At 38.1% G+C, this 14,624-nt stretch overlaps 1 protein-coding gene across 1 annotated transcript in view; it reads left to right on the top strand.

The window, feature by feature from the left end:
- gfra4a (GDNF family receptor alpha 4a) overlaps positions 1–8,141 on the top strand; it is an 80,881-nt gene extending 72,740 nt beyond the window's left edge. The window contains exons 7-8 of the mRNA XM_062440823.1: positions 3,681–3,850; positions 7,989–8,141. Of these exons, the coding sequence (XP_062296807.1) occupies positions 3,681–3,850; positions 7,989–8,141 (323 nt within the window). The remainder of the gene's footprint in view (positions 1–3,680; positions 3,851–7,988) is intronic.
- Positions 8,142–14,624: the final 6,483 nt, after the last annotated feature.

Here is a 14,624-nt window from a genome sequence, read left to right as displayed (position 1 = left end):
GAACAATAGTGTGAGAAAAAATAGTATGTGTAGAAGAAGAAACGGGTGCTGTATCAAAAGAGAATAGGAATAGGCCTATTAGAATATTTGTTATCCATACATATATGTATGAGGCAGAACAATATATTGAGAATGATAGTAAATCTAAAAATATAGTATTTGAGAAAGTAAGAAAGTAAATGCACTAAGAGAGAATATATGAACTTAATCTTCGTGTCGAGACCCTGTCTGTTTTGACTGTTCCTTCTTTCCTTCCTTCTGTCCTTCCTTCCTTCTTTCCTTTCCTCCCCCTACCTTCCTTCTTTCCTCTGTCCTTCTTTCCGTCCTTCCTTCCTCCCTTCCTCTTTTCCTTTCTCCCTCCCTTGTTCCTTCTTTCCTCCTTCCTTCCTTTCCTCCCTTCCTTCCTCCCTCCTTTCCTTCCCTCCTTCATTCCTCCCTCCTTTCCTTCCTTCTTCCTTCCTCCCTCCTTTCCTTCTTTTTTTCCTCCCTTCCTTCCTTCCTTCCTCCTTTCCTTCTTTCTTCCATCATTCCTTCTTCCCTCCTTTCCTTCCTTCTTCCTCCCTTCCTTCCTTGACTCGAGGACAACAGGAGGGTTAAAGAAGTGAGTGGGAGAAAATTGAAGTTACTTATATTCTTTATTAATGCGCTATATAAAGCCTATGTGAGAGATGAGAAGTATATTTGAAAGAATATTTAAAGAGCGGATAGTATGTGTAAGAGTAATATCTGATAGTTGTCAGAGAGAGTAGTAGAATGTGAGATGATAGAAAAATGAATGATGTAAAAAATAATAGTGTAAGAAGAAGAAATTTTGACTGGCACTGTATGTGAGAGAGATTTGTGTGAGAAAAACATGTATTTTGGGAAAGGTACTGTGTGTGTGTGTGTGTGTGTGTGTGTGTGTGTGTGTGTGTGTGTGTGTGTGTGTGTGTGTGTGTGTGTGTGTGTGTGTGTGTGTGTGTGTGTGTGTGTGTGTGGGATAATGGAAAAGAAAAGCAAGCTCACAGCTTTTCTAAAAACTAAATCTCTAACTGCCCTGCAGCAATGTCAATACCACTGTACATGAAGCATCTAAGTGTAGCCAGAACACTTTAGAGAAGCCATTTAGGGAGTTTTTTTTACTTTTATTTGTCTTCACTTATGTTTGATTTATAAACAACACATCGCCATTCTGTTTCTCACATGATGTATAACTATTTCCCATCACAGAACACAACTCTTTCTCATTTGTGCTCTCATTCTTTTTGCACACACTATAATTTCTTTTTTGAACATACCGTCAATCTCACTCACAAGAAACTACAATTCTACTTTCAAACAATATAATTTTCTCTTCTCTTCAACTTCAGACATAATGTGAGTGTTTGTTAGATTATAATAGTGTGTGTGAGTATAATTTGTGGACAAAACAATCTCTCATGCATTGCTCAGCCATATTGTTTTTTGATAACTGACAACAAAACGTTATATTATCTTTTTGCATACGAGTGTGTGTAGTGAATAGTGAATGAGGGGGCGATTTAGGATGTAGCCTTAAGAGTTGATTACCAGCAGGAAGGTCAGGAGCAAGTCAAATTGACTCAGTGTCTGAGAAAATTTCACCTCTATCTTTTAATGCTACCCTACAGCTATTTAGGTAAGCCAGCCAGCAAGCCTGCTGACAAGGAATGGATTCAAAAAAATGACTCTCTGCAGTTCATTATTGTTCATTATTTTATATTATGACCAGAGTTCCCCTTTTGCCATTCAATTCTGCCATTTATGCATTATATTGGACGTGCAGCAGCTCTTGCCTCTGAGATTTCTGTAATTAAAACTAAAGCTTCAATCTGCCACTGACTGAGGCATTCTTCTATTTGGCTAAAATGACAGGCTTTCCATTTTAAATTTCCATTTTAGTCATATGAATTCATTGGAAATATTCATGCTCACACAACACTCTCTTCTCTCATGTTCAAGACTGTAGACTGCAATATTGTTTTTCCTCGGAAATAACATATTTAAACGTATTCCCCAGGCGTTTTCAATAACACATGTGTGAGGAAGAGTGCGACAAGGAGCAGTGGCACCTTAATGCACAAGCTTACAGGGCTGCAACCCCCAGGTCTCGGGTCTCCAGGGGCCTCACAAGACATGAACTTTAAAAAAAACACACACAATGTAGGAGAGTAGGGTATCTGTGGTGTGGGGCTGAATGTGATGTGCTTCAACACTTATTGTATAAACATGATGTATGTCATTGCGTGTTTGAACATAGTGGCACGGTGCAGCAGTAAAAATGTTCATGCAGTTTGATGGCTAACTGCATTTACTGATCAAAGTAAAGAAAACAAAAATATCACATGGACTTGGATGAGGTCTTTGTTGCAGAGGTGATTCAAATTCAGTAGTTTGTTCACAATAAGATGACATCAGCAGTGTAATGGTTGACTTTCAGCCAAGTGCATCAGCTATGGAAAACACCAAGAGAACACACAGATGTCCTTATTATTTATACTTTAATTATAAGTTTATTCCTCAGATGTCTTACTTAGTTTGTAAATGAAACTGTCACCAGCAAAGAAGCTTTCACCTTCTTTAAAGTTAGTGTGTTTCATGAAGGATGTGTTATTACTGTCGAAGATGTGCTCCAACCACCAACCTGCTTTGATTTTGAATTAGATCTTATTATACATTCATGACTTCCATAAAAGTTGTGGTAGCTGTTCTCAGATTACGTGGCCAGTGTAAAAATGTTTAGGCTACTATCCACTATCAGTCAGTACACTCAGTCAGCCTATAATTCATACACGATTTGTCAAACTGCATTTTTTGTGTTATCAATGTCTTTAATATGTTACGTGAAGGCAACGCCACTTTTTTAAATGTTTGCTTGTTTGAGAGGAAACGCTGCATCTTGTTGTAGTATCCCACACTGTTGGTCACAGGTTAAACAGATGAGACTGGTCAAATCTGGTAGTTACTGGAAGTGCCACCACCACAGTTATATAAAATATACATTCCTACATGCTACATATATATACTGGCTAAAAAAACAAATGACAAGCATGGAAAGAAACACAAAGTAAAATGGGGACAAAATATGTAGTCTTCCCACTCTGTCATAATATGTTACACATTTTTAGGCAGTTTTATAGACTTCCATAATCCAGAAATCTGCTGTATGTAGGTGGAGCACTTCCTGCTGTTTCTGGGACAGTTTTTAATATTTTAAAATATTGAAGCAGAAAAGTGTACATACTTAAATTTTCATGTTTGGTAAATAAATCACATCTTGTTGGCCTCTTGTCTGTCTGTCGTATTCCCTCTTAGTGACAACATATCAACTAATTACACAGAGGTATTTGTATATAAGACAAATGACAAATGTAGTTTAAAAATGAATGTTTCAGACTAAAGAGACGAGTCGTCCAGCAGCCTGATGACTCACTCTGAAAGGTTGAGTTGTCCTCATATGCCATGACCACATTGTACTGTAATTATAGTCCCTAGTGCATAATTATAAAGAGACCAATCATATTACAAAGAGCCATTCAGGGGAAAAAAGCAAACTAGAGGTGATGGCTGATTTGAAAATGAGCAAAGTTTTCCCATTTACCACCCAATGAAAGAACATATACCATTAAACTGTCACTCATGTTCCTCTAAACACAACAAACTCTGCTGCTCTCATGTTCCAGAAAATGCCATCCTGGCCTTTGGGAATGGATCGGATGTGAAAACGGGCGCCAGCCAGCCCGGGATGCCCAGTCCGGCGACGGACAACCAGAGCCCGCACTTGGCAACCACCACCCCGGGCGTTTCCATGGAAACAGAGCAGAACATTCTGAGAGCACAGATACCTACTCAGGTGAGACGAAATGGAAGATTGAAGATGTGATGTACAACCTTTTTCAAACTGAGAGGCACTAATGGAGACGGCCTCACTCTGAATTGGGTCAAACAGCTGCAGATAACTCTGGGTGTTTGTTTTAACCTGCGGGGAGCGGCAGACGGGTGGGATTTAGAGAATCTGCATAATTCAGACAGTGTCAGTCACAATAAAGTCAAGATGAAGTGAACTAAAGCTGTGTCCACTTGCTACTTTGTGCAAAATGTAGACTTTTCATCATCTCATTGTGACAGTCCAAACTTTAGGTGTACATTTTCAACTTTCCTGATAATGTAAAGCTTTGCTGCAAACACAAAAGACATGTAAATCTACAACTAGTCTACACTCATGAGTCAGGACACAAAATTATGATTAATATTTGATCTAATCTCAATGTTCTCTTCTGCCTGAACCATATGGGATTTTTAAGGCTAATATTGATATTTGAGAATTAAAGATATATCAGCCTATATTACTTTTTTACACAGATTTTGGAAATGACCTGCCTCACATTTGGTTAAGTAGGCAAATTATACACTCTTAAGTAGGAAATAGTGTGAAGATATTTATAGAGGCAGGATATTTTATAGTAAACTTAATGATCAAAGTTGACAATAACAGTAAGTAAGACTTTAAAACAGTAAAGGGAATAAGTAAAATAAGGTGTCAGAATTACATAAATGCATCCTATAAAATTAGGAAGTTCAAGATATTGTCTGAAAACTGTTGATACTTTAGTTGGGCTTTAAAGTTCAATATAGAATAACCTAGTGTGTGCTCATTTTGTAAGACTTTTTAAATAAGTGAATAAAGAAGCAATCTCAGTGAGGGCTTTATTGAAGCTTTATTGATCCCAGATATGAAGTCATCAGATCTCTGCAGCAGCAAAATGATTCATAAACAACACTGAATATAAACAAATGTGAGGTTACACAGTTTAAAGTTTATTCTGCTGACAGTTAAAAGTCTCTGCACAAAGCTATCTATGGCATAGTTCCATATTAATCTTCCTTGCACCATGATTGCAAACATAAACACAGATATCTCAATTAAAATATGCAGGACACAGAATAAACATATATATACAGTATATAAACATTAAAATGATAGTGGAAGCATTGTTAAAGTGTGTATCAGCAGCAGCAGGTGTTTGGGATCTTCGGGGAGATTTAGTTCTCGTCACACATCTTTCAATATGCACATTCAGAGTGAACATACAACACATTTCAACTGTTTCATATCAATAACTGCTTCATCAACAGGTTGTGTAAACATCATTAATGTAGCCCTTACACTGAAGTAGTAAAGTAAACAACCACTGAACTCTGTTGAACATAAATTTTAATGTGGAGAGCTTGTTTTTTTACTTTAAACACACAGTTCAGGCTGAAGAAATTTGTTGCATGCATTTGGCCCTTAATCGGAACCAGAAAATGCTGCAGATAACATAATTGGCAATCCACCAGCAGATATAAATAAACTTCACAAGCTAAATGTACAACTAGGCCACTTACTTATTTCCAGAGGGAGAGCTGAAGAGGGCCAGAAGCCCAAATTACATGTTTCGCCTCAGGTCCTCCGAACGCCTCGTCCCACACATGATTGTTTCAACAGTCTGTATCATCCCATCAGACTGCATGGCAAAGATAAGGTAAACAGGGAAGTGACACTGTAATAAACATGTTCATTTTGTCACCCTAATAGTTTGAGTCAACAGACAGGATCAAATAAGAGTTACAGAGTCGACATCAGAGTTCATTAAAACTGTTAATTAGTTCTGGACAGCTGGACAATTAAATGAACGCTGGGAAATGTTGCCGTGCATTTCAATCAGATCTGGTGGAGTCGACAGGAGTGAAGCTAGATTCATGTTAGCAATATCAAGGCTTATAGTACGGAAGAGCATTAGGGCCACGGAGTAATATATTAATTCTAAATCTCTGAGAAAAAAAGTCGAAATTTTCGAGAAAAAAAGTCGAAATTTTCGAGAAAAAAGTCAAAACTTTCGTGCCCGTCTAATTTCCACCCCACGAGGATCAAGTGCCCTGAGTATCAGCCTTATAGTCCTTTGAGACACCACAAACCCCCTCTGGATAGCTCGTAGGTGTAGCCAACGATACCCCTGCATCTGTCCATTCCCATGCAGTTCCTCCTGCACGAAGGCTATCACATTGTCTATGTCCGACTGATTTCGCCTCCTACACAGTCCAAGTTCACGACACCGCCTCTTCAAGGTCCGAATAGAAATCACAATACTGTGATTCTGTGCTAAGACTGCAAGGATCTCTTTGTTAGATAATCCAATCTCGAAGTAACATTTAATTAAATCCTCCATTTCAGCAGCACTATGCCAGGACACGAAGTCTGTCAGCTCCAGCTCTGAATGACCTGGTTCTTCCTGGTAGCCTACATTTCTGACTTTTTTCTCGAAAATTTTGACTTTTTTCTCGAAAATTTTGACTTTTTTCTCAAAACTTTTGACTTTTTTCTCGAAAATTTGGACTTTTTTCTCGAAAATTTCGACTTTTTTCTCGAAAATTTTGACTTTTTTTCTCAGAGATTTAGAATTAATATATTACTCCGTGGCCCTAATGCTCTTCCGTATTATAGTGTTCAGTTTGGACATATATTTTCTAGACAATACCATGACTTTTTGAGGGGATCAGTAGACCGATTTTCAGCCTGATTTTACGTCAAGTCAAAGTTAATCCCCCCCCTGTTTACAGTACACACGGTCTTACTGGAACAAGCACAACTGAGAAAATATTTGGGTAATAGAAAGAGATGTAAAATATGGAGTGAATGTGAATGAGCTGCTGGTTTGGTACGGAGAGTCAGAAAATGAGTTTTTCTCCATTTCTCTTTTCCATTTTCTTATAAATGTTAGTTTTTCTCTCTTACACATTTCAATGTAAGGTGCTTTTATTTTATGTTTCAGGATTTTCAATTTCACAATATCAGTTAGTCATTTCAGTATACTATTTAAAGATATTCTCCAGGCATGTTTTACGACACTTAAACAGAAAACATCTGCTTGCAGTAATGAATGGTCTGATAGTCATAGTAATACAGTGAAATAATGATTCTCTTTTTCCTTCCCTTATTATTTATTTATGCATTTGATTTCTGAGTCAGATTATCCCTCATCATATGACATTTTATTTTATTTTCATGTTTATAATATTCAAAATACACACAGATAATTATCATTTACTTTTATTTTCTTCAGCTAAAGAAGAATCAGGTTTGGGTAAATGAATAAATAAGTGAACTCATCCTTTAAGATCTTCAAAAGGTAGCTGAGCAGATATTCACGTTTCAGCCTGGTTCTGTGATGTACGGCTGCTTTAAAGATACCCTGTGGAGTTTGCATCATTAGCAGAGTAATGTTTTTTTTAAGATATGCATGTGACATGAGGATGAGGGCATTACTAATGTCTTTCCATCGGTTTCACACTATTCTGCTGTTCGACAGTTGGCGGTCGTAACAATAACGCCAACAAATGTAGCAATGCACCAAAAAAGGCAACAGGGGAAAAAAAGAACTACTAGCAAGCAAACGTGGATGTAAACAATGCATTATTTAAAATATTTCTTTAAATGACTTTGCAAATGTTTTATGAGGAAGGAAATGCTTTCAACATATTTATTAGACCTCAAGGATGCACACAAAAACTCCACAAGGTGCCTTTAGTGTTCAGTCACATACTTTTCCACCATGAGAAATAAAACTCAGAGAGCTTAGGGCAGAAAAGAAGAGGAAGAATTGAAACAATATCAGATGGGTTTACTGTGTTTTAGTGTAAAGGATGGACAGAGACGCGGATCATCCAGAGACGGGGCACCACTGATTGAAGAGTTTATTCTGAATATGTTGGCAGTGAGGGGCATCTCTCACTGTGAAATTGCTTCGGTCTGATAAGTGGCAATGTCCTCGCCATGGCTTGACTATTTCTTAACTCCAGATGTGTACAATTTGGACATTATGGCCACATAGTAGCTCCTCCTGGATCAATTTTTGCTGCTGAAAAGATGTTTTCTGGTGTGGAATATGAAGGGAGATAGCAGTTTGTTTTGTTTACAAAAAAACTGATGATAAATTGTCTGTTTTCTTTAGGTAAACGAAAACGACAGATTGTGGGGCGACGAGGGAGACTCCACCCTTCCCTCTCCGAGCCTGTCGGACCACGGAGCCGAGCCCATCCGCATGTCCCCGCTGCTGGGCCTCGGCTGGCTGCTGCCCACCCTGCTGCTTCTCTCCGACCAATAAGAGGCCGTGCTCACCTGGCCTCCACGGACAAAACTGCAGACTCGGGGGGAGGGTGGGGGTGAGAGAGAGAGCGAGAGAAAGAGAGAGAGAGTAAGAGCCATTCCTATGTGTCAAATGATGGAGGGGGAAAGGGTCAACTCTGTCCTGCCCCGCTCCCCTCTCCCTCACAAAATCACACTTAATCTCTTTTTGTGAATCATGACTCAGAGCAGATGTGTTGCGTGCCCACGCCCTTCAGAAGACCGTCTGAGAGAGGGTGCCACCGCCGCACCACAGGGAGGGGAGGGGAGGGGAGGGGAAGAGGGGACCCGGAAGTACACACCCAATTTCTTGCTTCACACCTGCTCAAACACAAACTGTTGCATATTACACACACGCTGACTTTGCTCATCCAAAAATAATGTTACAGGTTACATTTAAAGGGAAGATGGGTCTGGAAGGTGTACAGTGAAGTGACACTAAAGATGCTGTGTGGGGAAAACTCTAAAAATATATAAAACAAAACAACAACAAAAAATGTTTTTTTTTTGTCTTTGAACATTCCTTGATGTGAAAGAAAAATATTAAATGTTAAGACTTCTTTTCTCTCAGATGAACTGTGATGAAGTGTTACACAAGACTTAAGGTGTGTGAGTGTGAATGTGTGTGTTGGTCCACATGCAGCACTCTGCTCATTCAGCTTTCCTCTTTATTTCAATGCCACATTTTTTAAAAACTAGACATAATTTTGTTACCCAAATGTTAGATGGAAGCACACTTGTTATTATCAAGTCAAATCACAATGAAATTCTTTGACTTGTTTGTTGTTGTTGTTGTGTTTTAAGTTTGCAGGTATGAAGAGTTCATTTCCAAATAAATAATATATCTAGAAAAATATAAGTTTTTATTCAAAATTAAACATTCAAAGAAAACTTAAGAAGATCTCCCAAAGTCTGTAGAAGTGTTTCATTTTGTCAAATAAGGACCAACATTACTTATTAGCTTTTATTGTATTGTAATTTGTTTTAATTCTAAAGTTATGAATCATTTTGTATGAGTATATGTTACTTTTTTTGCAAATGGTAGATACCTCACTTTGGAAGGGGACTCTTCATATATTCATTCATTAAGCTTTAAGTGTGAGGGTCTGACTCTTTGGGTCCTCCTCAGAAATGTAAAAATATCATGTGGTCTTGGTGAAGTGATAAGGGGATGAAGACAGGTTTATATTTTTTAAACGTATATATGGAAAAACAGATATCTATTGACAAGTTTGTGACCAATCATGCTTTGCCCTCACTAGAGGAAACAGATGGTGCGGGTTTTGATGCATGAACGGATGCATCTGTCTGACAAGAGGCCCGTGAGATGAAGGCAGTGACCCATGTTGGCCGGCTACCTGCTGGGACTCTTCGCTCAATGTGGGACGACGGAGGATATTTCGATATGAACTGTAAAAAAGCCCATCTCTGCTTTGTAGGGGCGGACATGTCTATAATAAGTGTTGGGAGTTGTGAACACGTGTGAGACAAACGTTGGTTAGGAGCAAATGCTTTTAATGAGGAATGTGTCATCTTCAATACTGCCATTGAATTCAGTTATCTGAAGATCTGTTTCACTGCATTAATAAACGGCACAACATACGCTGAGTTTAACACAAAGGAAGAAAATGTGTTGCCCCCAAGCTAAAAGCAGACCTGATGAACATGACGCACTCTAGTTCAACTTGGACCTAAACAAGCTAACACAGCTATTAGCTTATAATATTGTCATAACAGCACAATTGTTGTTGGATTTTGCCTGCCAAGTTCTACAAAGGGGGAAAAAACTGTTGATTTTTTTGTTCCACATTGATGCCATTGATATTCTCCAAATGGGTTTTAACATGATGTAAGATTAAGATAAAATGTCACTCAAAACATGTGTCTTAAAGGGCTTGTTCACTCAAATCACAAACAAATATTTTCTTTCTAAGCTCTAGTGGTATCTAGTCATGTAAGGTTTTATTTGCCCAAGTTTAAGATATTGCTGCTGCCATCCAAATACGATGACTACGTTCTGGTGATATTACTTTCTATATTAAAGCTCAGAGGCATTTGCAAAGTAGACACATTAGTTTTCACTGAAGTTTTGTATCAAGACAACAACACTACTTCTAGAAAATCACATGATTGATGACAAATAAGCCATAATTTTCTCCCAAATCATCTGATTTTTGATGGGTTTTTGATGGGTTTGGGGTTATAGAATACAGTCACATTAGCAATTTCACCCCACACATAAATGTTATCCCTTAATATTCCTGTTTTTCAGCAAATTTACAGACAGTTGCTCTGTAGTGAATCTTTTTACACATGCAGCAGCCACACTGCAACAAAATTAGCATTTATCTGGAGACATGTCTCTCAGCACCTGACCGACTACTCTCCTATTAGTTTTTGTTTTTGACCTCCACCAACTGAGAGGAACATCTGGCTCATTAGCTGCTAAATGTTCCATTATGTTCACCAGCTAGTTGCTAACTTTATCTGTCTGTCATTTGGTATCAGCAGGTAGACCACAGTGGTTTTATCGGAGCTTTTTCCACTGAAAACACCTGTTTTAAAGTTGTGCTGGAAGAGGCTAAAAAAAGCCCTCTGTAGAGCTGAGGGGAGTCTGCTGAGAATTATCTATGGATTTGTCAGTACGAGCAATCTTCATATCATACATATACACATTATTTTGACCCACGGTTAATACAAATATTGATCAGTGCAGCTTTAATCATGTCATATACTGTATATTGTATTTTATATTTCAAAATGAATTGATTAAGGCATCAAACCTAATCTGGAAATAATGATAACTTGAGTTCATAGGAGTTCTTATTGGTTACAGTAGTAGAGCATGGCATTATTTATGTCAGTGATATTTTTGCTACAGCAGCAACACATGATCATGTTTTATGATTGAGTTGCTCTAAGTGATCACAAATAGGTTTCAGGAGTGTACACCGTGTTAAATGAGGCCTCGTAATGAATCCATTGGCAATCAATTTGGTTGTCTTATGATGACATAATGACATAATGAAATCTGTTTATATAAGTTTGTACATTTTCCACAGAGACTAGGACATTGCTACTGGAAAGACATAAAAGTTGTTTGTCAATTAAACAGTTTTGCAATGTTTTAGGGTGGCAGCAGAAGTTTTAAAAGTTGGATATCAAACTTGTGCACATAAAACCAAAACTCACTGTGGCTAGATACAGTGCTGCTGGAGATAACAGATATGTTGTAATTTGGGTGAGCTGACCCTTTAAATTCCCAACTAAGAGAATCACCAAAACTGCAAATTGTGTGGTTACCTGGCGATAAGAATGTCTGAGTGATACCTCTGGTTTTCACAAAGCCTCTGTCTCTTATCATGATGTGACACCAGCCGAGCTCTGTCGCCCCGTTTTGGTTTGTCCTGTTATTTATCAGTCAGCAGGCGTCTCGTTGCGTCCACCGGCGCCGTGAGGTGACTGACCAACCGGCTCCCTGTTCATCTGCGCTGGCAGAAAGATGTGACGTGTCACTTCCTGCAAATAAAGACAACACTGTAAATGGAGGATGAATTCTGACCAGTTTGTTGTGCAGAGGAGAGGGACTTTTTTTATTACCTGTTTATAATTCTTTTTTTTTTTTAAAACCCCATCCAGACTTCAGCGTCGCCTCTTTGTGTTTCAGAGGTAGTACTCGCCTCTTCCCTCTAGCAGCACCCCTGGCATTAAGTTAAGAATCCATTTTTCATCACATGCAGGGCCTGTAAAGATGTTATAGTGTATACCTATATAGTATATGATGTCTATAACAGCCATACCTTGGGTAATAATAAAAATGATTTTATCCAGATTTTTATTTTTTGCCATGTCAGACAGAGAAAATCACTGAGAGGCTTATCCTGGCATCAAAACTTTACAAAACACAACTTCAAGCACAAACAGAAACTCTAATAAATGAGACCCCTGGTGTAAACAAACCTAGAGCAAATTTGTGTTTCTTCGAACCTACTATATACCCCGAGGCTATGATGCAGGGGCACATTTGTGAGGCAGCCGAGGCGAAACATATTGCAGCTGCAAAATATGGCTAGACGTAGAGGACAATTAAGTCTGGAAGCCACAAAAAAGTACTCACCTGGAAATACTCACCTAGAAATATTACCAACTTTATAAAATGCAAATTCACAGAAAGGAACTTGATGGCAGATGTAATTGGTTGCAGTCTTCGCGTTTTGGGTCAACAGCTATGTGGGACAGACCTCCCGATGTCCCATATACCGAACCACGGCTACTGCTGCTGCAGGTTGATAAAAGGCTTGAAATCTGACCCCCGGCAGGAAGCAGAGTACTGTATGAGGTCTGAAAGTAGCCAGTGTGATATGATGTGGGGTTTTAAACATCTATCACAGGGTTTTCTCAACCTTTTCTGGCCTGAGACGTTATTAGCTCAAAGTTGAGATAGAGTTGTTGAAGCTCCAAATGCATCCGTGATATACATAAATATACATTCCTAACCTCTGATATGTCTCTGTATCAAACATATTAATATATTATTCTTAGACAGCTTCCATGACTCTGTGTAAGGGGTCCTGTGGACACCAACAGTGATTTCATGGGCTAATATTTGGAAATGACAGAAAATGAAACACTTTAAAAGGCACATCCAGTGATTCAAACTGAAATATACAGTATTCTGCTGTCACTTTCAAATTGAACTTTAAAAAACACTGACTAACAAGGCAACAGCAACATTTTAAGACGATTAATTATTTAACTAATGTTTGTGTTTTCTGATAGTGACAAAGGTTTGTTTACATCAGTAAATGTCTGAAAACATAAGTAAAACAGACCATTTGCAGTTGTAGTTAATAGGTAAATCACAGAATGATGTTTTTTAATCCAGTAGTTAAGTATACTTGTAAATATTAAATTATGGGATATGATATTTGTGAATATACTTGTAATATATATCTTCTTTTTTTGTTTTAAGAATTGAGAGTGATTGGGGTTTTGAATAAATGATGGATGATAATCAATAGAAGATACGATATACTTAAAGCTTAACCAAAAGTTTCATGAGGTTTCTTTAACTACTGGACATTAAAATAGATATTAAATGTACATATCAGCTGTATACTGTACACTTACTATATTTCTTGCACTTGATTTTACATTGTGATCCACAATCACTGATGTGATGTGAAACCTGCTGAAATGATTTATGGAAACAACTTCATTCAAACTGTGTCCATGTTGTGTTAGCGTACCTCATTATTATGCATATTTGCTTTTTCTGCTTCATGTCCTTCTTGCTCTTTAAATCACACGTGAAGGAGAGACCACTGAGGCAAAACAAGCAGTGATGTCCATTGTGGAGCCCAGGGGGAACGAGCTGCTGGGATGCTGGCTGTAAATATGACTATATTCATATTTTTTAGGTTAATTTTTTTTTATCACAACTGTTTTCTTAGCAGCAAGGAAAATATAGTCTGAAAAATGATTATGAGGCAACAAAACACTTACTGTTCATGCTGTTCAAGCTGATGGTTCTTCTCTCTACAAAACAAGACTGCTTTCGAATAATGTGTAACTGAGGAAGAAGGCATTGGACACCTGTAGAGATGCCCGGATCCGACACTACACAGTATGATAATCACCAAAAAACACTAGACCTAAAAGAATATATTAAATAACCACTGACTAACATACCCTGAAATGCAAATACTCAAATAATACAACATGTCATATGATAAGAAAGAGTAGATACTTCAACACACAAAGGAGAACAGTTGGCTTTTTTTATGTGGAGCTATTTTACACAAAAGCCAAAAAGCTAACTTCAAAGTATATGTTTCTAGGGGCAGTGTCAGCATTAAAGCTTCAGCATCACAAATTTGATAAAACACTTGCAAGAGGGAGCAGCTGGAAGCACCAGAAACTCAGTCACGACAGCAGCAACAAAGCATAGCTGATAACTGTGGAAACCATTGTGCTGGATGACAAACCACTTTCCTTGGTGGAAAAACTCTTGGTGTCAATGTTTAACTTTACATCTTGAGCTTTGCACCACAAAGCCTGAGGGACAGTTAATCTCTGAAATCTCAAAAACTTTTGCGGCTGACATACAGAGCTCAACATACCAGTGTGGATTATTATGGATTCTTAACAGCTAAGGACAAAGGACACTTCAAGTTTCTCTGTAGGTTACTCAGTCAGCCACCCTGAAGCTCATTTAGTTAATTATTCCAACACAACAATGGGCTAATTTCTCTGAGCAGCAATCTGGAAAAAAAGCCTAATAACATTTTTTTCAAGCTACGGTCTGGAGGGAACTTTGGCGATTTCCACAACAATGAAAACAGATGATTAGGTTAAGATTTTTAATTAAAGGCCAATATCAAACCAGAGCAACTCAAACTTCAAACCTCAAGTACTGAGTAGGGTCGTAATTAGTTTTGTCATTGGTGTTACACAATACACA

Source organism: Scomber scombrus, chromosome 19, assembly GCF_963691925.1.
Source record: "Scomber scombrus chromosome 19, fScoSco1.1, whole genome shotgun sequence".
Classification (NCBI taxonomy): domain Eukaryota; kingdom Metazoa; phylum Chordata; class Actinopteri; order Scombriformes; family Scombridae; genus Scomber; species Scomber scombrus.
The sequence above is the reverse complement of the archived record's forward strand: the minus strand, read 5'-3'. Positions and strand labels throughout refer to the sequence as shown.